Source organism: Syzygium oleosum, unplaced genomic scaffold (genome assembly GCF_021117445.2).
Source record: "Syzygium oleosum isolate NSW1041296 unplaced genomic scaffold, Sole_v2.1 Sole_v2.47, whole genome shotgun sequence".
Lineage (NCBI taxonomy): Eukaryota > Viridiplantae > Streptophyta > Magnoliopsida > Myrtales > Myrtaceae > Syzygium > Syzygium oleosum.
In genome coordinates this window covers 206,872-233,996 of record NW_026607531.1, presented here as the reverse complement: position 1 = coordinate 233,996, position 27,125 = coordinate 206,872, and the positions used below count along the sequence as shown (strand labels likewise).

General features: G+C 38.1%; 2 protein-coding genes across 5 annotated transcripts; one reads left to right on the top strand and one right to left on the bottom strand.

Moving 5' to 3' along the window:
- Positions 1-1,908: 1,908 nt before the first annotated feature.
- On the top strand, positions 1,909-8,301 carry LOC130136671 (tRNA-specific adenosine deaminase TAD3-like). Of its 4 annotated transcripts, none has more exons than XM_056306775.1 (9): positions 1,909-2,098; positions 2,176-2,230; positions 2,340-2,413; positions 3,615-3,694; positions 4,861-4,943; positions 5,765-5,864; positions 6,420-6,857; positions 7,356-7,465; positions 7,754-8,301. In XM_056306775.1, the coding sequence occupies exons 1-9, from the start codon at positions 2,020-2,022 to the stop codon at positions 7,944-7,946; spliced, it is 1,212 nt and encodes a 403-aa protein (XP_056162750.1). In that variant the 5' UTR covers positions 1,909-2,019; the 3' UTR covers positions 7,947-8,301. The 4 variants fall into 4 exon arrangements, with proteins under 4 accessions (XP_056162750.1, XP_056162749.1, XP_056162752.1 ...); XM_056306774.1 differs by having other exon boundaries at positions 3,615-3,733; XM_056306777.1 differs by lacking the exon at positions 7,754-8,301 and having other exon boundaries at positions 3,615-3,733; positions 7,356-7,469.
- Positions 8,302-8,688: 387 nt separating this feature from the next.
- Positions 8,689-10,856, bottom strand: LOC130136672 (glyoxylase I 4-like). Its single transcript, XM_056306778.1, has 2 exons — positions 10,566-10,856; positions 8,689-9,428 (listed from the first exon to the last, which is right to left on the bottom strand). The coding sequence occupies exons 1-2, from the start codon at positions 10,808-10,810 to the stop codon at positions 8,999-9,001; spliced, it is 675 nt and encodes a 224-aa protein (XP_056162753.1). The 5' UTR covers positions 10,811-10,856; the 3' UTR covers positions 8,689-8,998.
- Positions 10,857-27,125: the final 16,269 nt, after the last annotated feature.

The window sequence follows — 27,125 nt, the reverse complement described above, 5'->3', positions numbered from 1 at the left end:
ACTGTTGGCCTTACTAATTATGTCCCCTCACTTATCACTCCTATGTCTGCCAAAATTCAAAATGCACATTCCGTGTACGTACCGTGCACATATCGTGCACTTACCGTTCACATTTTCTAGGAGAACTTATGGTAAAGGGCTCCTCAATGTGTATATGCTCAAAGAAAATACCGTTAATTTAGTGATTTTGGTGTAGTTATTTCCAAAATACCTTTGAAGTTAAAAAAGAAAAGAAAGACAAATCACCTTCCTTTAACTTTAATTTTCTAGCCTTAGTTTTTCATCCAACAAAAATTGATGATAAATTAAAAAATAAAAAATATGCTACAAAATTAGGAAAAAAAAAAAGAAAGAAAAGAAATGAATACCTCATGAAAGGAGGTGAGCAAGCCGAGGTAGAGAGTAGGAGAGATCTCGACGATGTAGACAGGAGCAATGGTGAGGACATAGCCAACACCGATATTGGTGATGAGGCGGCTCAACATTAGGAAGAATGAGTGGGGCACAATGCCCATGAGGAGGGCCCCGACAAAGAAGAAGGCCGCTGCCAACACAATCTTGCAGCGACTGCGAATCCTGTTGGAGGTCCACCCAGCCAGTGCCGACTCGAAAAGGCAAGACAATTTAGAAATCCCTATCAGAAAATCATCATACTCTTCACCCATGTTCAAGTTCTACCTTGCTATTGTTGGCCTTACTAATTCTGTCCCCTCACTTATCACTCCTATGTCTGCCAAAATTCAAAATGCACATTCCGTGTACATACCGTGCATTTACCGTGCACATATCGCGCACTTACCGTTCACCTTTTCTAGGAGAACTTATGGTAAAGGACTCCTCAATGTGTATATGCTCAAAGAAAATACCGTTAATTTAGTGATTTTGGTGTAGTTATTTCCAAAATACCTTTGAAGTTAAAAAAGAAAAGAAAGACAAATCACCTTCCTTTAACTTTAATTTTCTAGCCTTAGTTTTTCATCCAACAAAAACTGATGATAAATTAAAAAATAAAAAATATGCTACAAAATTAGGAAAAAAAAAAGAAAGAAAAGAAATGAATACCTCAAGAAAGGAGGTGAGCAAGTCGTGGTAGAGAGTAGGAGAGATCTCGACGATGTAGACGGGAGCACTGGTGAGGACATAGCCAACACCGATATTGGTGATGAGGCGGCCCAACATTAGGAAGAATGAGTTGGGCACAATGCCCATGAGGAGGGCCCCGACAAAGAAGAAGGCCGCTGCCAACACAATCTTGTAGCGACTGCAAATCCTGTTGGAGGTCCACCCATCCAGTGCCAACCCGAAAAAGCAAGACAATTTAGAAATCCCTATCAGAAAATCATCATGCTCTTCGCCCATGTTCAAGTTCTGCCTTGCTACTGTTGGCCTTACTAATTCTACGTTAAATATATACCTAGCTTTCCATTAGTGATACCGAGTTATCTCATTTAGCTTAAATCATACATTAACCATGTTCGTATAAACTTTTAATTTATCACAATCACCATCACGAAGTAAAAAGAAAAGAAATAAAAATATCAACTCAGCATTTACATTAGATCTACATCACAGTTTTAATTTATTAACCATGTTCATATAAACTTTTAATTTATTGAGTGTTATATTATTATTTACGCCTCCCTTCCGGGTTCTTTTTATCTTTTCAGCACGTGATGAACCCCTGATACGAATGTTAAGAAAATGATAAAGCGTGTACTATTTAATAATTATAAAAAAATTACAAGAAATATCTTTCAAAGAAAATCAATTGAGAAAGGAAAAAGAGCCGCTGCTGTGTAACAGAGTTTGTGGGCTCGTCCTAGTGGGACGGGCTTGAAAGAAACTGGGCCGGTTCAGGCCCACAATTAGGCCCAGTGTGCTCCTTCTTTCTTTGCTCCTTCTACTTCAGCCGCCGTCGAGCTCCGCCACCACCGACCGACGGCGTTACGGTTTCCCCTCCGCTTCCGTGCTCGATCGCCTCCCCGTTGGGCCGGTCGCCGGAGATAGCTGCGAAGAACAATGAGCGGCGAGAACGGTGCGTGGCGGATCGTCCACGTCCCTGGCAGGCCGCCGGTTCCGCCTGATCAGCAACTCACAGGTTTCTTCTTCATAGACGACTGAACGAATCGTTTTGCGCTTCTCAATTGGCGTTTTGTTGTGTTCTTTTGCAAGCAGTGGACGTGGTAGCCGCTCAGATTGAGCAGCCGAAGCTCACGAACACTATCATAAGGTCAGTCTCGGTGTTGGGCTCTTATGTATTGAGCTCGTTCTGCGCTTCTGGTTTGATTTTTTGCGCTCAAATTTGGGAGTCTGAATTTTTTTTTTCGGGTACGGGTCAGGCGTTTGAGTCAAATTGCGCCATTGGAGGACCTCCATCACGTGAAGCGGGTGAAGAAGAAGTGTCTGGAAGGAGGTACATTCTGGGTTCATGAGCATAGCGGTGTCTCTTTTCGTTACTGGCGTGATTGGTCACTTGATGATAATCATATCTGAACACCATCGTTTCTCGCGTCTTTGGAATTGTGCAGCTGCTTAACTAGGTCTTTCTATTGCCTTTTGTTGCTGGATTACCCTTTAAAAGTTCTATAAAGATCATCGAAATATTGTTTCTCCGTGCCAAGGTCGTTTAACAGGAAATAATTGTATGTTGTTTATACTCACGCGTGTAGTTCTTGATCAGACATCAGTCCTGGGTACTTACTGCTTTTCAAGTAATAGAAAAGAGGGAACAGAATCTTCTGATCCCATATGCATGTCAGTGGTCATCAGATCGAAGAAATTGTATCTGAACTTTGAAGCCCCAAAGCTATGAGAAAGCTTTTTCTGCATTGGAAGCAGCGTAAGTCATTAACTTGAGTATAGCGAGTCAATCAGCCTTAGATATTTAAAGTCGTATTCACATAATTGGTGTAATTCCTCTACAAGACACTTTCTCCTAAGCCACACTCTAGAGTGATGAAGCTGTGGTTTTTGATGGATGGTTTGATTATGATGTGGGGTGAATGAGGGGTGTCCTTACCTCCTCCAGTCTGCTTGCAAATCCTAAATATTCTCCTTCTACTGCTGGGAATTCTTTTGAGGGACTATTATGAAAAACAAAATGCCTCATCCAGGAAGAATGTTTTCTGCTGAAACTCAAATGCTACCATTGGTTGTCTTTAGCTTGTTTTCTAATATGTATTAGCTTTGTAAGGCGTTGAGAAACCTGATGAACAATTATGAAAACAACCCATATTGATTGTTAATTTAAGTGCTCAGTTTGTTGTTTTTCCCTTATCAATCATGAGAATTGATTGAATAGGATGACAGTTCCTCTTATGTGCACATGATGCGTGGAAAAGGAACATTAGCAGGAAGTAAATAGGATTGAAAGATCAGAAAGTTGAGACAACAAGAAACCAAACAAAAACATTAATTTGCTTTTGAGGATGAACTGGTTATCGTCTCGAAGAATCTTCTAATTATTTCCTATGCAAGGTCCATTTGGTGGAAACCCGGGATAGGTGTTTGTATTTTTTCGTCGACAAATCATCTTTTACCTACCCAGCTTTTCAACAATGCTTTAACTGATTTCTTATGGATTTCTTGAACTGTCTGGTTGTTGTATTTGACAGGAAAAATTCAGCTATCAGTGATCTTATGTCTGGCTTCTGAAAATGGTGATTTTGATGGAATTCCATGTGACGTGAAGGATGTAATTAATTCTTATCAGTTGAGTCCTTTTGTGGCAAAAGTGGGTTATTTTCTTGTTAGCATTTCATGTTGATTTTCCCATATTTTACATTATCTTCAATAACTTGTAGAGAGAACCATAAGCAGTTTTGACAAGTTATGGTATCCGTGAGTGGTGATGTTTACTTTCGGAGCATCTTACATTACCATTAACCGCTAGCGCATTTGACATCTGTTCATGCCTTTTCTCTTCTCACATGTAGCAAGTTCTAGAAAAATTTTATTTCACGAATTCTCCCTCAGTTATGTTTTGACGGGACATCTCATTTAAGTAACTAATGCATATCCGTTGATAAGTCTGCATCAAACTGTCGTTTAGCTGAAAAGAGTTTGTTCGCAATGATCTCCTTTCTGCTGCTTTAGGAGGTATAGTTGTGTTTATGACCAAAGTGGACAATTATGGGCTTCGCTTGGGAATTTCTTTTGGTCTTTGTAGGTTTTTTTTCAATGCTTTATAGGTTATTATGCCAAAGAGAGCTTCTTGGTATTGGTTGTCATATACTAATATTGTTTGCTCTATTATGTCCGCATCCAGTGAACTGTACTTTCAAGTGAATGAATAGTCGGAACATCTTTACTGGTTCATCGTTATAAAGCAACAGTAAATACCTGCATTGTCAATGGCATTAGATACTGTAACATAGCACTTCAGTGACTGGATAGGATGTCACTGTATATGTAGATCAATTTGGCTTTCAAACCTAAATGAAATTTCCATCTCTTGAATAATTTGTCATTTTTCTTTTTCATCATGTAAATTGTTTGTTTAAGTTCATTATGGCATGAAAAGAAGCCATGTTTATAGCCTGGAATAAAGACGGTTTAGGATATACCATATCCTATCTCATGTTAAGGTAAAAGTGTGAATCCTTCTCAAATTTTTCAAAGTGCACAGATTATTTGATATTAAGAAAGTCTATTAGTAGTAAATAAAATTTTAATGCTTTATCTGCTGCATATCATGCTTATCTCAACCTGTATATATTTGTAATTCAAACATGCTTGTAAGAAGATATACTACATAAGAACTCCTGTAACATGTAGCCAGAAATGGCATTGTTTCACTTCATTATGTGATGGCAAAGTGGGATTTTGTTCTTTGTACTTATTCGTGCTAATTTGCGATAGGTCTGCAAATATGCTGCATCATCAAAGGAAGAGTGGGTAGAACAGTGCAAGCTATGGCCCACCTCATACCATCCACCAACCTAGTACGTCTCTTTTAAATTTTCCCATCAGTAGCAGTAATGCAAGTTCATGTCTTAAGAAGAACATTTTGACATCATGTTTTAGGACATTTTTGCAGGCTTAGGGTATTTGCATCAGCATGTGCAGGTGTCTCTGATTCTAATGTTGTGTCTAAGTAAGCAGCAGGTTAAGGTGGTTTTTCCGGGATAACTTTCTTAGGAATTTCAAGAATCTCTTGGGCAGCTTTCGGTGTTCATTTTATCCTTTTTACCTCTTTCATAATTTATTTCCAAGTAGATAAGTTGGAAGTTGGAGTCTGAAAACCAAATACTTACAAAAAGTTGCAGTTTCATCTCAAATTTGATGAGCTTTGTTTTTAGAAATTTATGATGTGATTGATTTTACTTCGTTCAGCTGAGTTATATCAGTTTTGGTTGCATCTGGACCAAGAGAAGTTTTGGGTCATAGATAAACGAGAGAAGTTACTCTCAAGGAATAACTGATCAAGCCATCTCCATCATGCATAATGGCTGCTAATGAATCATGACTATATAGACCAAGGGTTGCCTAGTTGGTTGAAAATCACTCTTTTAAAGGCACTAGGCCATGTTTAAGTCTTATTATTCTCCTCTCTCTCCTTTTGCAATCAAACTTAAGCTTCACCACTTTGCATGATGCAATTCAATGGAGTTTGTGCAAATCTTTGTTCTTTTTTTTTGCATGTCCTAATTTTACTTCTTGTCAATGATCACAAGGAACTATCTGTTCCTCTATATTCATGTGTATTATGTGCAGTTATGTCAATACTGATACGTTCTCTTGACTTCTGATTTCCACATAGCAGCAATATCAGTGGCATAACTGGGTTTAGTGAAGAAGACTCACGATCAGTTGTAAGTTTTATGAACTATGCTCTGGAATTGGCGAAATCTCATGGTAATGTGGTAAGTGTTCGGGTATGACATTAACTTGTGATTAATGAATGCAATTTTGTTTGATTCTTCAATTTTGCATCTAATTATTTCTCAGACTAGTGTACATGCTTGATGAGTATCATTTCTAACTGCTCGTGTTTGAACTTTCAACATTTTTCCCATCAAGCCTTAGAGGGTTCACCATAGCTCGCGTTGGCTCATGGGAATCATTTTGGGTTCAGTAACAGGAAGTGAGATTTACCTGTTGTAATCAACTTGACAGGAAAGTGAAGTTTTTATGTGAAAGTCATGTTTATTGACTTTTGTACCAAAATACAAGAAGAAATCTTTTCTATAATAGGGGAAAACAATCCAATCATTTCGAAGGTTGGGTCCTTTAGACAGTTGTCCCTTAAAATGTTCATGCATAGACATAGTAAAATAGAGGTTTTGGGAAGGAATTATAGCACTTCATGTTGCTCCCCAGTTGTGCGTCCAATTTTTGATATATCCTGGCGTATGCACCTCTTATGTTGTGGAAATTGCACAAATTCTGCTTTTGTTACACCCTTCTCTTGTCTACAGGTGGTCAATGCTGCAGCCATTGTAGATCCTCTGTCTAATCAAGTGATTGCAAGGGCATGTGATGAAGTCTGCTCTTGGCATACTCCAAAAACAGAAGTTGGTGCTGAATTTAGTAGTTCCACCAAATCTCCTGCTGACATGACTGGATGGATAAAACATGAATTAGGTCTTCAGCGCTGTTCCTCAGGTGGGCCAGAGCAAGTTGCGACATCCATTTCTTGTCTACATCCTCGGTGGTGGGTAGATGAACAGACTCGCAGGAGCTCTTCATTTTGGCACCCGTTGCGACATGCTGTTATGGTGGCCATTGAATCATCTGCTGCTAGGGACAGATGCTTATTCCCTGATGTGAGATACAAAGATGAAGCTACTAAAGAAGAGTGTATTCTATCTCCTGCAAAGTCTCAAGCAAAAAGACGGAAAACTGATGGCACTGACGTAAGCTTTTCCTTTACATGTGAAGGAAATCCTGGCAAGCCTTTCCAGCATGACAACGGCATCTAAGTGTCATCTGTTTCTTTGTTTTGAAGTGGATGATCGTTTCTCAACATTTGCGAATATCGTCATAGTAGTTCATCTATTATTGCTCAACTCAAACTCCGATTAGCTCTCGGATCGTTGGTTGGGTGCATGTTATAATCATCCCTTAGTCAATTTCATTTTCTCGATAGACTTGCTAATGGTCAACTCTGTATATACGATGATTATTAGGTGAACAACTTTTGATGACAACGTATACTCAACCAATAATACATGCACTGTCCACCAAATAACTAGTCGGCACTAAAGGTGAAATGCTCGAGGATTATTTGGCACTGAACATATGGAACCAACTATTGCATTTGATCCTATAGCTTGATTCTCTGCTTCTTCTTTGCATTTAATCAGACAATATTTCAGCTTGGCACTGACTTCTATATAATTGTGGGAATTCAGGTCGACGATGGTGACAAAAATGATGATGCTCATGGAAATGGTGATCTCTCTAGTAGACCGTATTTGTGCACTGGCAATGACATCTACCTTGTTTGGGAGCCATGCACAATGTAAGTTAAAACAAATCAACTGCAACTGTCTGGTTTGGTGCATGTGCAGGCTATTTGGCTGATTACCCTTTTGCCCAAAATATCTGCGATTCTGCCTCAGACAGTAGTGGTTCTTTGCACATGCACTTTACATTCCTGTCGTCTTTCTAGATTAGATATTTTTCACATTTGAGAGGGAGAGTTGCATTTCATTTGGCACAACAAGCGTTAAAGAGTTGTAGATTTTCTGAAATAGAGTGATGAATTACCTGATATTGAGCTTTGCTGTTACATCTCGTCTTGTTTAAGGTGTGCGATGGCACTTGTGCATCAGAGAATCAGGCGTGTGTTTTACGCTTTTCCAAATCCGAGTGCGGGAGCGTTGGGCAGCGTTCACCGGCTACAGGGCCAAAAAAGCTTGAACCATCACTATGCAGTGTTCAGGGTTGTGATGCCACAGGATATCCTCGACAAAGCAAAAACGTCGATATGTGGGAGCTGAGGATGAGAATGTCGAGTTGAGGATGCCTCAAATTTTGCAGGAAGAAGATCGTAGGAAGATTTGTATTGCATTATTTATCTTCTTGGTCATCAGATTTTGGACTTCTTTTTCGCCTTTCTAATCTTGTTCGAGTTATGTATTGCATTTAGATGTCCATATTTAAGTTAAAGAAATTCCACAGTTATTATGAAGTTGGCCCTCGTGCTGTATTCTTATGAATGAGAGAATGAAATGTACAGAGCAAGGAACTGGAGAGATGGTATTGTAATTGGGACAGAAGCATCTGAAAGACTCGCAAGATGGCTTCGAAGACTAGGAGCGGCAACTTGCGAATATAGGTTTTTGGTTTCGGTAACTATATCGTTTAGGTGATGTGCTCATGTGGGTCAGCCCCCATTATCATGTATGTTACGGCCACTTGACCTTTCTTGAGATGTCTTGTTGAGTTGAAATGTCCACTAGCTTGAAATTGGCTATGGCTTGGGCAAATATCTTCGAAAGACCCAATCTGTAACTTATTCGAAGAGTTCTTGATCTCTGTCCTTCCATTTCCTTGTAACAATGCATCTGTGCTCTTCTAAGATCTTTGAACCATTTGTGAACTCAACGTTCTTATAGCTAGGCAATTTTTGCTGATTATAGCTTGTGTAGGTCAGTCGTTTGACTTAGTTTTGCAATGGCTGGTGAGTTGGTACCGAAGCTTCCCCAAAGCAGCGCTAATTTTCATGAGTCCAATCAGAAGTTATCACAATACAACAATAGATGAATATCACTTATAATTTGAAGCTACAGTAATGGAATCGACAACCCGAGGGTTGAAAAGCCTTTACAACCGAACCGAAAAGGGGAAACAGGACAGACACTACTAATTGAAACAAAGATTGAATTTGCTTGTACTTTTTTTTCAGACTTTGGAACATGTCCTTATTTTTCAAATCTTTACACTCATTTTGCAACCAGCATTAAGAGAGAGAGACTTGGGCAAATTCTATACACAAAAGGGGTCCTTCGAATTTCTCAGCAAAATTCGGCATCGAATACCAGATTTGGCTTTATATCGAGATGTCGAACATGTTCTTCACCAAGTTGTCCATCATCTGATTCGCGACTTCTATGGCACATTGTATGTCCAAACTCCGATTGTCGAACTTGCCATACAATGTGGATGGCGATGGGTTCTTGTTGGTTTTGGGGAGCTTGAGAGGGCAAGAGGACAGGGGAAGAATCGGCAAGTTGTTGCAGTTGCAGATCTCGATCATGTAACCATCCGGGTCATGGAAGAACAGCTGATCGACTTTGATGCCGCCTTCCTCGACGACCGCGGTCACGTACTCGATGTTCATCTCTTCGAGCTTCTTCATCACGAGCTTCATGTCGGCGCACTGGAAGGAGATGTGGTTGTCCTTGGGATTTATCGCCCCTTTCTTTGCCGGAACATCGTCCACTTCAAGCAAGTGGATGCCAATTCCATAGTTGAACAGCCTGAAACGGAGAAGGCCAATCCTATCATCAAATCCGGTCGCACCATCGACTCACGTATCGAACATCTTTCTCGAATTCGACAAATCTTCGCCCGAGAAAAAAATCAATGGAATTCACCATACTATTGTACATGTGAGTTCAAAAAACCTAAACATCTACCTAAACAGAACTGCCACAAAGGAGCTATCAGGTGATGATGGATTGGAGACTTATTCTTGTTCAACTGATTAAAAGGTAAGATTGTAAAGTCAAAAGAGTTGGTGGAAAGTGGACACAATTTGGTTATCCCAAACTTAGGACAATCACCTACCTGCTTTAAAAGCAGGGTCTTGTTAATAAATTTTCCTGAACACCTATGAGGCAAGTAATTGAGAAAAATTTCCACAATCATCATTTTGAAAATTAAATTAACTTTCATTTAATATACTTAACAAATGCATTGAAAGCGCTGGTTTACAACATACTTAAGAATATCAGTTTTATCATAGTGTCTTTTAACTGCTTTGCACCTGAAGCTGGTCTGACCCATCGAGAAACCAATCCTGTTCTCTTTTTCTTTTTCTCTTTTCTTTCCAAGAAAATAGTTTTATAAAAAAAATTTATAAATATCCATAATGATTGTCTCGCCAGCGCACTTGGGGCCCTTTGTCAAATTAAAAAGAGCAAATTAAACAAAGATGATGATGATGATGATGATGATGACGATGATGGTGGTGGTGACATGTGATGGCAAACCCATGTCACCACATGTTTTACTCTTTAGTCACCTTCTTTTCCAAACTACACGGTTCACAAAGCACTTTAGAAAAGGCTGCTACAATAAAGGAAAACAAGATGATCTAGCGCAAGTCAAGTAAAGTTAGGCTAAGATGCACAGCAGGTCCAAGGTGTTTTGATAATGTGGACCACAGGGGAGTAAATTTCTCTTTGGAAGCCCTCAAAAACTATAGGACCACAAAATCAACACAATTCGACACCGAAGCTCGAATCATACTCACGTTTCGTGTCCGATGGGACCGGCCAAACCACGAAGACCGGGGCCGGTACCGCCGGTCCGACCGACGCAGTGCGATCTTCAAAGCACTGATTCGGAGGGGCGAAAAAAAACAGAAAGGGAGGCGCGGGGGCGGGACTTACCAAGCGCCTTCGAAGTTGAAGGAGGAGGGCCGCTTGATGAGGACGAAGCCCAGGACGCGCTCGTAGAAACTCACGGACTCGGCCAGCGACTTGCACACGAACGACACGTGGTTCAGCGACAGCAGCGGCAGCTCCGGCTGCTGCTGCTGCTGATGCCCCGACGACGACGACGAGGAGGGGTACGAGGATTCCGCCAGCCACCTCTGCATCTCCTCCTCCTCCGCGCTCACTATCTCCTTCCCCATCTCTCTCTCTCTCTCTCTGTGTTTTGGAATGTGATGATGGCAAGAGGCGTTGCGAGCTTTGATGAGTGGGAACTGCGAAGAGAATAATGTGAAATGAGTGAGGGGAGGAAGGAGGGTTTATATAATGGCGAGAGAAGAGCGCAAGGCAGGTTTCACGCTTTTGTCCTCTTGAAAATACAGCGAAAATCTCTGTCGTCACCCTCGAAAGAAACAAACAAAAAAAGAAGAAGGAAAAATTACCAAAAAAAAATGTATTTAATAATGCGAGCCCTCTCTTGCAGCATTTTTCATGCCGTGTTTTTATGTTTATAAGTGATAAATTGATAAGGCTTTGCTTCTTCTTCTTTTTTTTAAAATTGAGAATGGGTCGTGAAGAATTTGGTGAGATTAGCTCGCCGGCAGTGGCACGAGGCGGCTCGTCTTTCGTATGCGAGTGAAGATGGGACTTGTTCGAAAATAGAAAACGGAGAAATTAATGCGTTCCGATAGCGAAAGGAGTTTCTTTATTTAATTTTTCTCTCTATTTTTTTTTTTTAAGAAATGTTACCGATTTCACTTTTCCACCCCCAGGTGATAACATGACGGCCCTAATTATATATGTGTATATGTATGATCTAATTATATAAACATGTAAATAAAAGTCGCGAATGCTCGGCGGCCCTTTTGAAAGTCAGGATTCACGCTTGTCCTTTCGAAAATACGGCAAAAATCGCTGTCATCACCCCCAAAAGAAAAAGAAAAGGAAAAATTATGAAAAAAATGTATTTAATAATTCGAGCCCTTTCTTGCAGCATTTTTCATGCCGTTTTTATTTTTATAAGTGATAAATTGATAAGGCTTTGCTTTCTTTTTAAACTGTAAATTGAGAATGAGTCATGAAGAATTAATGCGTTCTGATAGCGAAAGGAGTTTCTTTATTTAATTTTTCTTTTTCTTTTTTTCAGAAATGTTACAGATTTCACTTTTCTACCCCAAATTATAACATGACGGCCCTAATTATTTACGTGTATATGTATGATCTGATTGTATACATGTAAATAAAAGTCGCGAATATTCGACGGCCCTTTCTTTCCGTGGCATCTCTCTTCTTCTTCGAAAGGGAGAGGGAGGTCGAGAATTCGAGTTATGTACCAACGATTTCAACAAGGACAAAGAAGTAAAAACCCAACGGTTCAAAAGTAGGGTTTTTTAAAATTTTCAATTTCAGGTACGCATAATTATGGAGAATTATGTCTATATCCTTGGATCCTCTATATTGGTCAATAAAGAAATCAAAGTGACCCAATAATTCAAACATTAGAAAAAAAAATCTTTTCTTAAGTGGCCTCCAGCTACTAATTACAACATTCTTATTTTTCTTAATCACGAAAATTATCGATGTAAATCAACCTTTTCCGCTTATAATTAAAATAATCACCGTTTGATTATGTTAAACATTCTGAAACATTCTAGTGACCACAACAGTTTTTTGCACAAATTTAATCTTTAAAACATGTGTAACAAAAAAAATATTGTTGGGGTCACGGCGATCAACATCGCTTTCACAATCATTGTACTATTTGGGATACGTGTCACCACGTGCTTTGTCGCTTGGATTGCTCTTGTTCCCCCGCTAAAATGACTCGTTAGTTAAAAAATTATGCAAAAAAAAAAAGTTTATTAATACCGCCGAAAACCTAATATCCGTCGCGATACAAATACCTAAAATTGTTATAGTGTCGAAAAAAATCATAATCCATGCTCACGGCAATGCCGGTATGAAAAAAAAAAAACCCAATTCCTATAGTCATTTTGCACAAAATTCCAATGAAATCATTCCGATCACTTTTTATCGAAAATTGCTGACTCGGCGGTCCAGTCGATATTAGCCATTTTACGCGGGCACACTACTGCATCACGATTTCCAACGAAAATTAACCGGAAGGAAATTTTGCAAGAAGATTTGGAGCCAAATTAACAAAATTGAAAAGTTAAGAACTGAATTGACATTTTTATAAAACGTGTTCGTGACCGATTTGACAATTAACCCCCTTTTTCGTGTCGCCAAAACCTTCAAAATTGTACCAGCGTGACAAAAAATCGGGACATTAGTGTCATTTTGGGGTTTTTTTTAATGGTATTTTCCACACAAAAAAAAGAGAAAAGAAAATAAAGCCATTTGAAATAGCAGGTGAGAACGGAGACAAACGTACGGACAGACAGGGACCGTGGCGATCATCATTATACCGTGTCGGGGTCACACTTATCACTCCCTCCCCCTTTTCACTTTATTATTTATTTATTTTTTATTCTTTCATAATAAAAAAATAAAGTGAGTGTTTTTTGTGAATAATAAATTAATAAATATGCAGTGGTGGCGATCCTATCCACACCGAACGACTCCCTCCTACTACTACACCGGTCTTTTCCAAAGCCACGTGGGGACCGCGTTTTGCCTTCACTTAATTTCGTAACGTTTTTCGCCTGCGACAAAATTGGGACGCGTCGTTTCAGTTTAGTCTAATTCAACTCAATTCAATTCAATATAATATTTTTCTGGGGCTTCACATTACTGCTTGTTTTTTTTTTTTTCTAATTTCTTGGTCAGTTCGTGAGTAAAAGTCTCCATTTCAAGCGGCGGGGCCGAAATTAAAATCGGGAAAAACGACAAGAAACGAGTAGATGTGAAAACGCCAGCATAAATTATCGAGATAAGTGTCTTGAAAATCATAAAACTTATCACGAAGTTGTAATCGAATCTTGAAACTTGCAAAAAGTGCAATCAAGCCCTTAAATTTGTCAAATTGATTCTATCGAGTATGGTTTAATTCTTTGGATAATACTACAAAAAAAATCTCAAACTAGTAACTCGTGTCACATTTACCTTAAACTAATTTTCATAATACAAAAAAATCTCAAACTAGTATATCCATGAAAAATATTACCTCCGTTGGCTTCTCCCCGATATTATCGTTGATGTGAAAACACACGTGACAAACAACGTATAATTAATGTGCTACATGTATCCAATGTGGAAATTCATCATAAAGGCTCTCCTATACAACGTCGTTGGGGAGCTAGATCTAGAAAAAATGAACTGGGATTGAGAAATCTGCTAATTTTGGCCTAAAAATTTCCCTTACACTTCGAAAACCTAATGAAATCCCTAATTTTATCCTAAGATTTTGATAGATTTGTCGACGGTGTTTTAATTTGGAATTTTTTTGTGACGCGAAAGGTAATATAGGGTAAACGTGACATGTCGGTTTGCAAATTTGTTTTTTGTGGTACTACTCATTTAATTTTCGCCCATAATTTTTCGCGGGTCCATAAATAGGAATCAAAATAGTGGACCCAAAAATGAATTGGATTAGACAGTGCGTAGAGATATGGTAGGGCTAGGGCTAGGGCAGACATGGTCTGTTCACTCGCAATCACATGTGGATCGTTTTATGTGTACTTAAAGTTGTACAGCTAGATGTCTAGTCATCGTCACGTCATTCTATGTCCCACAAAGAAAAAGCTACGCATGCATGTCGATTCAAGCAAGGCTCATTTATAAGTAATCTTAATTAATCGGCATATAACACATACACATATATAAGGGCTATTCGCAAAAAAAAAAACACAAATTTTACATCAAGCGATAATTTTGCCCCGATTTTTTTTATCTCAATAAAAAGCACCAATTTTTACTCGAGTCTCAAATTTGGCCATCGTAATGTGAAATTTTCAAATTGTTCGGGCCAAATTTGAAATTTAAGTGAAAGTTAGTAATTTTTTATGAGACAAAAATGTTTTGACAAGAATTGTCACTCAAGATAAAGTTGGTGCCTTTTTTTTAGAATTAAGCCCATTTATGTTTTATGTTTACGGGAACTACAGTGAATGTCGTGAGGATAATTGTCCAAAAAATCCTAAATTTATCGTACAACGGCCAATTCAGTCTTATAATTTTGAATTTGACCAACTTTAGTCCTAAACCTTTTTGACGATTTGCCAATGCTAGTCCTCCTGGCTGCCGCATTAGCAAATTTTCGGCAAAAATTGATCGGAATGACTACATTAACAAATCATCAAAAGGTTTAAGATGAAATTAGATAAATTGAAAAGTTTATGACTTAATTAGCCGTTGTACAATAGGTATAACACTTTTTGGACAATTTTCTCGAATGTCATGAGTTCGTAATTTCCTTTCGTACGCGGATTTTCATTCATTTGTTTAGTTGCCGTAATCATTATTTTCTTTTCCAGATACATTTGGCAGTTCCCACATATATAGTCAAGAAGTCAATTAATTGCATTGGTGTAAGGTAAACATGGGAAAGCTTAAGATCGACTTGGACAAAATTGACGTTGAATTTCTAGATTGTTCAGATGGAAACAGCCCCGCAAGTTTCGCCTCTAGAAGTTGGCTTGATTTGTGGACATGATACAATAAATAAAATGACTATCTTCGTACATAGATAAAGATCATAATCGTGCTAATCTATGATAATCACGACATCGCATGATATTTCGGGTCAATTTCCGCTAATGAGACTCAGTCCGATCCGCCTCTTCGGTCCATTCATTAACATAAGACCGTTCTACACAATCGTTAGGAGTAGCTTCCGTAAAACCTAACCCGAAGTAACTATCTCGATTAAGGAGGATGAAAAAAAAAAAATCCCGCGCTCCTTTAGATGCCAAAAAGTGGTTCGAGCGACGCCTTATTTTAGTTTAGTAATAGTTTCCTAATATAATTTGGTCACTAAATCGAAAACGACATGGGCATATGACTGATTGCTCCTTAATTAAGCATTCGTACATCAATAATTACTCTTAGGATCTCCACGAAAAAGCGACAAATTTTTGGTGATCATCCATGAATTATTACTATTAGATTAATACAAGAAATCATTTAAAAATTTAATGTCGTGATTCACGCTTTGGACTGCACGCGGACAACGACTCGATCGTCAATAATCATTTTTTGCACTATTTTCCAACATTACGTACAAGTTTCCCCCGTCGGATCAGTTTGATTCGGAGTTTTTGCTGACTTGTACCTGACTCCTCGTCGATATATTCAATCATTCAATGGGAACCACTCATGCAAAACTTGGAATTAAAAATCGAAAAAGCCCTTAATTTAATCCTTTTGCTGTGCCAACTAATTTGACCTGGCAAATATAGAAATTGCCAAGTAAGGTCGTTCAACAGCTTTGCCTGTCATGAAACTTTCAAGTAGGCATTATAAAATTCTTATAGATTAATTATATATAGGACTTAAAGTATACAAGAAGTAATGATTTATCACCAACCGCTTTAAGCTTGCAGTCATCGTATAAGGGGATAACTACAAAAATACTCATTGAACTTTGATCAAATATGCAGTGTGGTCATTGAATTTTTAATTTATTCAATTTGGTCCTTAAACTTTTGGTAAATGTTCCATCTAATCATTGGAGACCTATATCTCAATCTTACAATTTCGCACGTGATGATCATGTTCTGCCAATCGTGTTAAGAGTTTCAATTTAATCTAACTAACCACGGTATAGATGGCGGTGAGTCTTGCATAGGATTGAGTTGATCATACCCGGGATCTGATATGCTCGATCGAGTTTGAGATTAGGTTGTAAAACCCAGAAGAAACTCAAGACTCGAATTTATTTCAGAATTACCTAATGTGGGTTTTGATCCTCGTGATAACATATTAATGTACTTAAAAATCTGAAGGGGTAATTAATATTTCCGAAAACCATCAGGAAATTCTCCTCATTTACACTTTTCGCGCTTTAGTTTCAATATCCTACATATTGTAGATTGAGATATCAAAAGACCCATTATACTTTTTGAGAAAAAATTACGAAGAACGAAAGAAAAGAATGCCATGGAAGAAATGAATTTAATTACGGGATTTAGGTGCCAAACCTGTCAACTAATCCCTTTTGATTAATTCATCTAATGACTATTTATTTTCATGACAATGTTGTACCTTAGTTGACTAATTTTTCCTATGCCAATAATATGCATATAAATAACCCCACGTCAATATTTGTATAATTTCAAAAAAAAAATAAATCAGTTCAACATTAACTAAAGGTAACGTAACTCGAGCCGTAAGATCAAAAAAATAATTAAAAAAAAATCTACCTAATCTATCACATTGCTCTTCCAACACATTATTAATTTATTATTTACAATATCATTTACCTCTCATAACTACTCTGGAGGCATGTTAACACTTTTAGGAGCAATCATCAATTGTTGAAAGGGAAAATTATCCAAAAGTCATAAACCTATTATACGGCAGCCAATTTAGTCATAAACTTTTCAATTTGGCTAATTTAGTCATAAATCTTTTGATGATTTTCCAATGTAATCACTCTGGCTAATTTTTGTTGGAAATCGCTAACGTTGACACCAGTGGTCCTACGTGACGTAGCTGATGTAGGATGGCCTGCTCTAATGTGGATGAATTTTGCAAATTTATTAATTTCTTGAAATTTTTTTCCTTTTCTTTTTGTTTTCCTTTTTCTTTTCTTTTTCGCCTATGGCCAGCGAGGGTTGCCATCGCCTGAGCGAGGGCTGGCTAGTGAGGGCCGTGACACCAATGCCCTTACCAAATCTAGAGAGGGTGACGACCGGTCACAGGAGAAAAATGAAAAAGAAAAAGAGAAAAGAAATTTATAAAAAGAAAAAAATTAAAAAAATTGCAAAATTCTTTTATATTAGCATCGACCATGTGACGTAGATGGCCAACACTGATCGAACCACCAACAGCGATTTCTGACCAAAATTTGCTAAAATGACTATTAGAAAATCGTTAAAAGTTTTAAGACTAAATTGGCAAGATTGAAAAGTTTAAGATTGAATTAACAACCGTGCAATAGATGTAGGACTTTTTGGATAATTATTCGAATGTTGAAAAGTTATTAACCATGTTAGAAAGTCTAATAAAAAAGCTTAAATGATAGGTGACGGGAGACCCATCATGTAGAATTTGATAAAATTTGAGTAGAATTTGACTCTAATATCATGTTAGAAAGTCCATCCCAAAAGCTTAAATTGATAGTTGATTCTTATGTTATTTCTCTCTCAAAAAACAACATATCAATGAAATAAAAAAATAATTAAAAAATTCACATTTATGACATGTATCTTCGCTTATAATAACTACTTTCGATTTTCTTAGGTTGCATAATAGCGCAATGCGTCATTTGACTGATTCTGCAATCAACTGGGAAGTCATAAACACACGATGTTGGTCTGAAAGTGATAGAAACGTTCATGACATGGGCAATTTCTGATGAGCCAATTGCTTGGAAAATAAAGCAAGGAAATAAAAAATCAACTTAAATTATATGGAACTTCTTCTTTCTACTGTTTGAAATGTTGAAATATAATATTCATGTTGAATTGGTACAACTTCGATTTTTGATTTGTTAATTAAGGAGGGTAAAATTACATTGAACTAGTCGTGAGACCGATATTGATTAATCTCTAATTCCGTAGTATATCACTTAAGGAATTAATGATTCTACACTGTCGACTATTCGGTTTATCCCTGAAATTAGAATAGGACCATCGGCCAATATAGCGTGTAATTATTGAAGTAACAAATCAAATAATAATGAATCAGCACAATTATAGCGTAGGTCCACATCATCAATTCGTGGACAACATCTTTGTTTATCTTTAGAATAGCTTATCAATCAATCCATCATGCATGGTCTATTATATATGCCAAAGATTCAGGAACTGCATAGTATCATCTACCATTTTTCTTGGCGGCTACCCATGGTTTATTATTATTATTATTATTATTTAAAATAAGAGGATTCATGATTAAATTATCATTTATTTTGGGTGTTGGATTGAATATCACATCAGATCAAATACAATCCAGACCGTTCATGGATGGTCTCCTAATTGCATGTTGAAGGTTGCCCATGCAATCTGCTGGATCCCATGCAGATTCTCACTCTATTTTGATGTTTTGTGTTGACATTAATTTCTTTCAACAAAAACTTCATTTCAATCCCACAGATTTTTTTTTTAAAAATAAAATAAAATAAAATAAAATAAATGTGACCCATGCAACGGGCCCAAAAATTTGCATTCCAATAAAACAGGATTTATTACACTTTTTGGACCAATATTTTTGTAGATTAATTCAGAAATGTCCCTTTTACTTTCGCAATTCCACTATTTTGACCCTCGCAATTACTTGTCCCCCTTATCGACCTTACCGACCGACTCGAGATTCACCTATTCAAGATTAGTGAAATATAAGATTGTGGGTCGGCAATATATCTAATTACGATGGGCTTCCTAATCAGAGGGTTTAGCTGCTCACAAGTGGATAATGTTTCGTCTAGAAAGGTAAAACCGTCCTCGCACGCCGCTTGCACGTCAATAGTTTAAGTTGCCATGAAAAGAATAATTACATGGCTATGTGTCATTTATGAATTTGAATTTCTAAAAAAACAATTGCAAAATTGGGTTTTGAATGAAGTGGGAAGGAATCTTCTTTTCTTAGTTAAGCTCATCTAGTCTTTTAACAAGCGAGCCTCATATGTTTCGCTAAAAATAAATTATTTGAAAAATATTTTCCTGAAAATAATTGCTTGTATCGCTTGAAATAAGTAGTCAACTGAAAACATTTTTCATTCACGATAATTTTTTTTCATTCATTCATTATTATAAGCGATATAAATAATTATATTCAGGAAAATAATTTTAAAATTATTAATTATTCGAGGAATAAATGCATCCTTAGTACATAACAAGCCCTTTCTTCACTAAGCACCACACGTTAATGATGAATGTATTCCACGCAAGCGTGCTGGTGATTCATCGGTGCTTCAACTCAATCCACGTGAAAAGACCCCGTGGTGAGCATTCATACACGTGCCCAACAGCTTGTAGCAGCGTCCACGTAAGCAGGTGTTCTGTCTAATTGATTTTCCCATCCATAAGCTAGACACAGTCATTTTCATTAACAAAAAAATATATATACTTTTATTGATTTAAAGTGCCCTGGTTTGTCTGTGGTGTAGTTCGACCGTGCAGTGGCTAGAGATTATTATTATCAATCACATGGAATCGATCAGTAATAACACTTACAGAATTTGTCTTTCCATTTATCCCCAATCTCCAAGCTTAATTATTCGCTAATCCTATGTCACGGCCATTGCATTTCCTAAGAAAATGAAATTAATTATGCGAATCGGAGGCATGTTTAACCGCCTAACTTGTTGACTAATACCACCTTTTGTGTTAGTCACCTGATGACTCGTCAAAACCACCATTTTATTGTCATGACAGTGCTGTGCCTCGGTTGGCTAATCATTCCCATGCCAATAATTTGCTCATAAATAATACCATGTCGGTAATTGTGTATTCTGAAAGAAATTTAGTTCGACATTAAATAAAGGTAAAGTTGCTCCGAGCCGTAAGATCGGAAAAATAATTACAAAAAAAAGGTTCTTCCAATTCTATCACATTGTTCTTCCAGCTACCAACACATATTTAAATCATGATTTACAATGTTAATTACTTCCCGTAACTACTCAGGAGGTATGTTAACAATATTAGGAGGAATCATCGGTTGTTGAGAAGTGATTAACGAGATTGAAAAAAAGTAGATTCTTGTGCTCTTTCTCTTTAAAAAAAAGGATTAATATCGTGAAAAATCTCAAACTGGTACACTTGTAATAAATTTCTTCTCTGTCAATTTCTGTTAGATTTTAACATCAAATTGCTGAGTTGGATGACACGTGGCAGATGACGGGTGTACCGGTTTAGTGTTTTACCCATCTATTTGTCACAAATTTATCAATTTATGATTTTTCGTAGTATTAATCTAATTTAACAGAAGGTAAATTTGTCACAAGTATACCAGTTTTGGGTTTTGGTGGTCAAAAAATTAGTTTGGAATAAATTTATCAGAAGTGTGTTAGTTTGAGGTTTTTTGTGATCAAAAAATTAGTTTGGGGTAAATTTGTCACAAGTGTACTAGTTTAGGATTTTTCATGATATTAACCCTTAATAAAAAAAAAATAGCATAGCAACAAAAGCAAAAATTAATAAAATAATTCACATTTATGACATATATATGAGATTATAATAATAACTCTCAATTTTCTTAGATTGCATTATTGCGGAGTACGCCGTTCGATTGATTCTGCAATCAACTGGAAAGTCAACAAATCATACGAGATCTTGCTAGCCGATTCGAGATCCACCTAATCAAGATCGGCCAAAATATATCATTTCATGGGTCAAAACAATCGATCGATATAAGACGGGCTTTCTCGTCAAATGGTTTAGTTAATCTCGACAAGTGAAAAAGTCGACGCGCGCCTTCGTAATTCGATAGTTTAAGTTGCTATGAAAAGAAAATTTACACGGCTACGTGTCATCTATGAATCTAGATTTTCTCTAAAAAAAGTTATAAAATTTTGATTTTGAACGAAGCGGGCTGGAATCTTGTTTGAGCGAGTCTTAGTACGGACAAGCCTTTATTTTCTATAAGGAAAATAATTTTTTTTGAGATTACTAAGGACCGCACGTTAATGCTGATTGGATTCCACGCAAGCTGTGAACAATATTTGTCATGTCCAATCCATAAGCTATCATTTTTTATTAACAAAAATACTTTATCGACTGCAGATGAGAAATGCGAAGAACAGGAAATAGGAAAACGGTACTGAATAGGAGGCCGGCCCTCAACTTTTGGTACAAACATGTTTGAATGTGCGCAATCGCCTCGGTGATGATTGACCCGGTAACGTCGAGTGTTTTTCTTTTTAACAAGCAAGTAACGTAGAGTTTTACTTTCGAGTGGTTCGGAGACTTCTCTGGTCACAATTTCCGAAATCCCTGATATGCCCCTCGACCTCGGGGGTTAGCCCTAGTTCCGTTTGTAGAGCAGGTTCGACTCCGGCTCGACTGAAAATGCGTCCCATCCAAGGCGGTCCACGGTGGACACGGATTCCTCCTGCACCCGTACTCATCCTTAAGTTACGAAATATTCTGTTGCTAGTCTGGAACACCTACAATTACGTTCGAGAGATCGCCGACGCCGATCGCCCATTCTCATCGTTTTACCGATAAAAAGAATGTTAAGATGGGTGCACGCGGTCCCATTACTCCGAAATCTTATATGCCGAGTAGGAGTACTTACATTGCACAAAATTAAGGCAAGAGACATATAGGTAGAAGTTAGGTGGAGCATGTAAGGCAATCTTTATTTACTTAGAATTAAAATAATGCATTTCTCGCAAGGATTTTGATATTTACTTATTAACAATATTCAGTGTAATGCAATTTCCACATCCTCATCTCGTGCTTGGGGGCGTCCCTCCTCTTGCAGTTTTATCTGGGATACAGCTGGATACCTTATTTCTAGGATTACTCCTAATTCTCGACATGATATTATTAAAAGTCACATTTAATGGGTTACAACATGAACTTATGTACGCCACAGATGAAACCACGTGTCCTCATTGTAATAGCATCATGAAGGTCCGATTCCCCAAGCCAGACCCGATCATCATCGGAGACGACATCCCACAAGCCTATCCCGACCCGGTCCGAGCAATGGTATTTGGTCGAAAAAAGCGAGACCCTATCCTCAAATCTGTACGTATGAGGATGAACGGGTTTGATTGACGAATTAAGCGTGACCCTAAAGATCCGATTCAAGCCCGCCCAATGATCACCTCCGGCTCGGGCGACGCAGCGACTACCAAATATCTTTCCATACGAACGCGGTTACAGCTCCATAAGTAACTTTTTTCAAAATATACACGAGCAATTATTGCTTTTTATTTATTTTTTAATTTTTTTTTCCATTTGGTTGAAAATCGAAACGAGCAGCTCTGAGCGCCTTTTACTTTTCGGCGCTGCCTTATCGTCCCCCCCTTTTCTCCCACGAGGGAGGGAGGAGAGAGAGGGGTACGAAGAAATCGTACCTTCTCCACCCACCGCCCCTTCCTCCCGACCCGACCATCTTTCACGCTGATTGGACAGGACACCCGTGGGGCCCGCGGCTCGGGGTAGGCGGGAGGCAGAGCCACGTGGCGGGGCCCCCACACCCCGCCCCACGTCGCCCGGGGTTCACATTGGACGGTCGCGATGGAGGGGCCCCCCCACCCCCAACAATGACAGCCTGTCTCCGATGTTGACTGGACCGGTCCGGTCCCTGGGCGGGCCCCACCACGGGTGTAGTAAGGTATCAGAGAGAGAGAGGACCAGGGAAAAGTTGGGAGTACTTATCAAGACGAAGGCCATGTGATAAGGAGAGGGGGAAGGAGTCGTCCTTTCGTCTCTTTTCGGCGCGTCCTTTCGTTGAAATCGTGGGGGAAAAAGACAAAGGAAAAGAAGAGAAGAAAAAAAAGAAGGCACAGGACCACATGTGCAATTTATTTCTCGAATGGCAACTGCCGACGCTCCTTATTTATCGAGTTGAGAATGCTTTTTTTTTTTTTTTTTTGTGATTTTTGATGTATTGTATATTCATTATAATGTGCGCACGGTGCATTATATATCGAGTTCGGACCCATATTTGAATTCTCTTGAAAATTTGAATTTTTTTTTAAAAATTAATAAGTGTGTTGGAGAGCTCTCTAACAAGACTCCTTTTGTTTGGGTGTAATAGTTGGACACCACCTAATTCATTGCCTATCCTCCATTCAAACCATTGACCACGTTGATGCTATCTTTTAAAACATGAGGAACGAAAAATTTGAGTGGAAAATTGTGAAAATTTTGAAAAAACTGAAAAATAAAATCTTAATGTTTGTTTTTTTTAAATTTCTCTTCGAGTTTTCTTTCCTAATCTCTCCAACTAAGCCCTCAATATTTTTCGGGCCCAATTCCAAAAAAAAGCACAAATTTTATTTTGAGTTACAATTCTGGCTTAAGCTATTTTTTTTTTTTCATGAAAAATCACATACTTTTACTTAAATCTCAAATCTGGCACGGATAATTTGAAAATTTCATATCACGGAGGGTCAGATTTGGGACTAGAGTAAAAATCAATGCTTTTTTATTGAGATAAAAAAAGTTCGGGCCATCACTCAAGATTAAGTTTGTGCCTCTTTTTGGAATTAGCCCATATTTTTCGATCACTCGCTCACACTCAAGTTAGATCCCTCAGACATTGAGCAAGAAAGTTGTCGTAAAATTCTAAGTAAGAAATTAGAGTTGGGAGTGAAGGTAGAAGAGTTGGTTTATCTCAATCGCGCGCCTTTCGACGTGAACTTAAGCCATCACATTCATCGACAAATTTTTTCTTTCGTAAGCTATGATAACAAACGACAATCTACTTGTCCATCATTTGTTTTGACAAGTACCCAACTTCGTTTCGAATGTTAGTTGAATATAGCCATCGAAAATGACTCGAATCGTATGACGATAAAGGATCGCTGAGCTGCATTGAGTTGTTCCTCTGTTGCATGTCCTCAATAGCAACTTATTGGTGGGTCGATTGAAACTACTAATCATTAGCTTGGTTCGATCTCGACATCGACAGAAATCTTCGACAGAGCGATGAAAAGACACTTTATAGGAGGATAACAAAAGGGATATGACTAGATAATCTCCCTCGTGTATGAACGTGGGCGGACAAATCAACGGTGGAGAGTAGATGAAGAGAGCAAAAACGTGGGAAATGAGTTGGATCTGTTGCCCAAAGCCATTTCAATAGATTGGAGTTAGCAGCTGGATTGCATGTGATTTCGTTTATTAAAATGGAGCTGCAATTATTTGGGGATTACATTCCCATGAGCGTTTTGAAAAAGATGCTAGCGAAGCATTAAAAAGAGTGGGCCCCACACGTGTACGTCGAGATGCTCGTGAAGTTTATTCTCGAAACAATCATGGGCGTGGTGGCCCGCTACGATCGATTGCGTCTCGAATTTGATTAGATTTTGATTGATCACACGCGAAACGTCTATTTCTTAATCGTGAATTGGTCCGGGAAAGAAATTTTCAGACCTGACGCCGAAGCTGCCCCTCCCATTCGTGAAGTTTTACTTGATACAAATTCAATCAATCGAAGTTTGTAACTATTTAAAACAAAAGTTTTTATGCTAATTGCTAGCTTCAAGTCAAAGTCATTTGGCTGATTATAACTGTTAGAACTGCCTAATTTTTTGTCACATTGAAATGATTGTGGGCATGGGGCTCACTACGATCAAGCAATCCCAATCGATTCGATATGCAAAATCATCGAGTTTTGGCTAGTCATTTTTTTCTTGGCTCCCTCTATTTAATTCTTCAATCCTGATTTGATTGATTTTACATAAGGTGTGTATTTTTTCTAACCATAAATTGGTATAGGCAAGAAACTTTAGACCTGATGCCGAATCTACCCCTCCCCTTCATTGGCTTTACTTGTAATTATTTGTAAAAACAAAAAAGGTTTTCCGCTAATTGCGAGCTCCAAGTCAGAGCCATCGGGCCGATTTCGAATGTCAAAACTTTCACACTTTCCCATCACATTGAACATTGTCGAGGGTTAATGATAGCTTACGTCGGTCCTTGTGAAACGCTCCTCACACACGCGAATCATGTGGATCTCACGTCGGGCTTATCCAATCCAAGCCGAGAGGTATTTGATCGAACCCTCCTCTACCATCTCTCCCCTCCAATTCCGTCGAAATATATTGTCCAAACTTTACATAATAGCATCTTTTCTTGTCACGCATCGATCTTAGGCCTTCGAAAAATGTGATATATTAAATATTCTCACTATACAAATTTCATCTTTTTCTGTTACAAGGCATCTCATATCATATAGTCAAAGCATGCACGGGAGGAAAAGTGGCGGCCCTTGCAATTGCGTTGCATTTTCTGTGCATTGCTCTATTCACGAGACCGTGGGCTTATTTGGGCTTCCACATGGTAATGGGCTTTTCAATTCTTGACCAAAATCGAACCATCGCTCGTGGCCCAACCACTAAAATTTCAGAAATGCCTTCTTCTTCTTTTTCCCTAAAAAGGCAAAGGATAGTGTTATTTACTATCAAGAGATAGGGATCCTCTAAAATTAGGGATAATTATATATGCAATTATTCTACAAAAGAATAAAAAGATCTCTAGATTTAGAGAAATTAGCACGAGTATTGCCAAGCGCGTGTTCGCGACTCCACAGGAGTTACTATCTAAGTATTAACTTTCACAGATATATTATTTATTGATTTGGGAATTAGTCGGTGGTCGTTATTAAGACACTGTGTAAGTGAAAAAAAATTTCAGTAGAAATCAAATTGAGTGGTGATTTCTCAAATTATAGTGATAGGTTCACCCGAAAGCTCCAAATCCAAATCCCAACTCCCACCCTAGTCTGCGCAGCGCCACGTAAGCATAGATTTGGTTCTTTAATTTATGTTCGTGTTGTTTTCTCATTAGGGTTCTCGAGCTTCTCCTTTCTTTTTTCTCAATTAGTATGGGTTCAATTTGATACCTTTTACACTTTTATTCAATTTCACTTGTACAGACCTATTGATTATTTTGGTCAAGACTTTTGAATGACCTATTAGTTAATTTTTCAATAGGAAAGTTAAGTTTTCTGTACTTTAATTCTTGAACCGTGTGTAATCACAACCGTTCGATTTTTGCACGACTCACTTTAAATGATTGATGGCCATAATCGAGTCGATAATTATGGATGACGTCGAGATAAGCATCCACCCTCAAATAGGCCAATTTCGCTTAATCATTCTGGAAGGACGAGAATGGAACGTTCTACAAAAGGGCATATGAAAACAACCCAAGGTTACTTAAGTAATAGCGTGTTCATGTTCATCCTTCAATGTTTCGATTCGAATCGCTATAGTTACGCTTTTTCTTAGAGCCACAATAATATGTAGTGGTGATCATTGAGCTGGCCTTAATTTCTGCCTATGCTTGCCCATCACCTAAGTCTTATTTATGAAATACGATTCTTCCGGCATGGTCGGGCTTGGTCAAGATCCGATCGGGTTGGGCTGGGCTTTCTCATTAACCGCTCTTGCCCAAGCTTGTGAAAATTGTCTTTGGGCCTTTATGACTTGAGTAGGGCCTATGAGCTCGTGTGTCGCCAGGTTCATGATTAAGTCTATATGTGAGTTTCGATTATATTTTGATTGCAAGAGAACTTGATTGCACACTTGATGGGGGACTAGTCGGTCGCCAACTATCATTGGGCACCAGCCACCTCATTATTTAGGAGTAATCTCACAAAAAATTATAAAGTTTTCCTCGTGGAACACAAATTTCCCAGTCTTCCTACCATCTCATCAATACCCTCAAACTCGTATTAACAACTCAAAAGTATCTTCCGTCCATATAACCG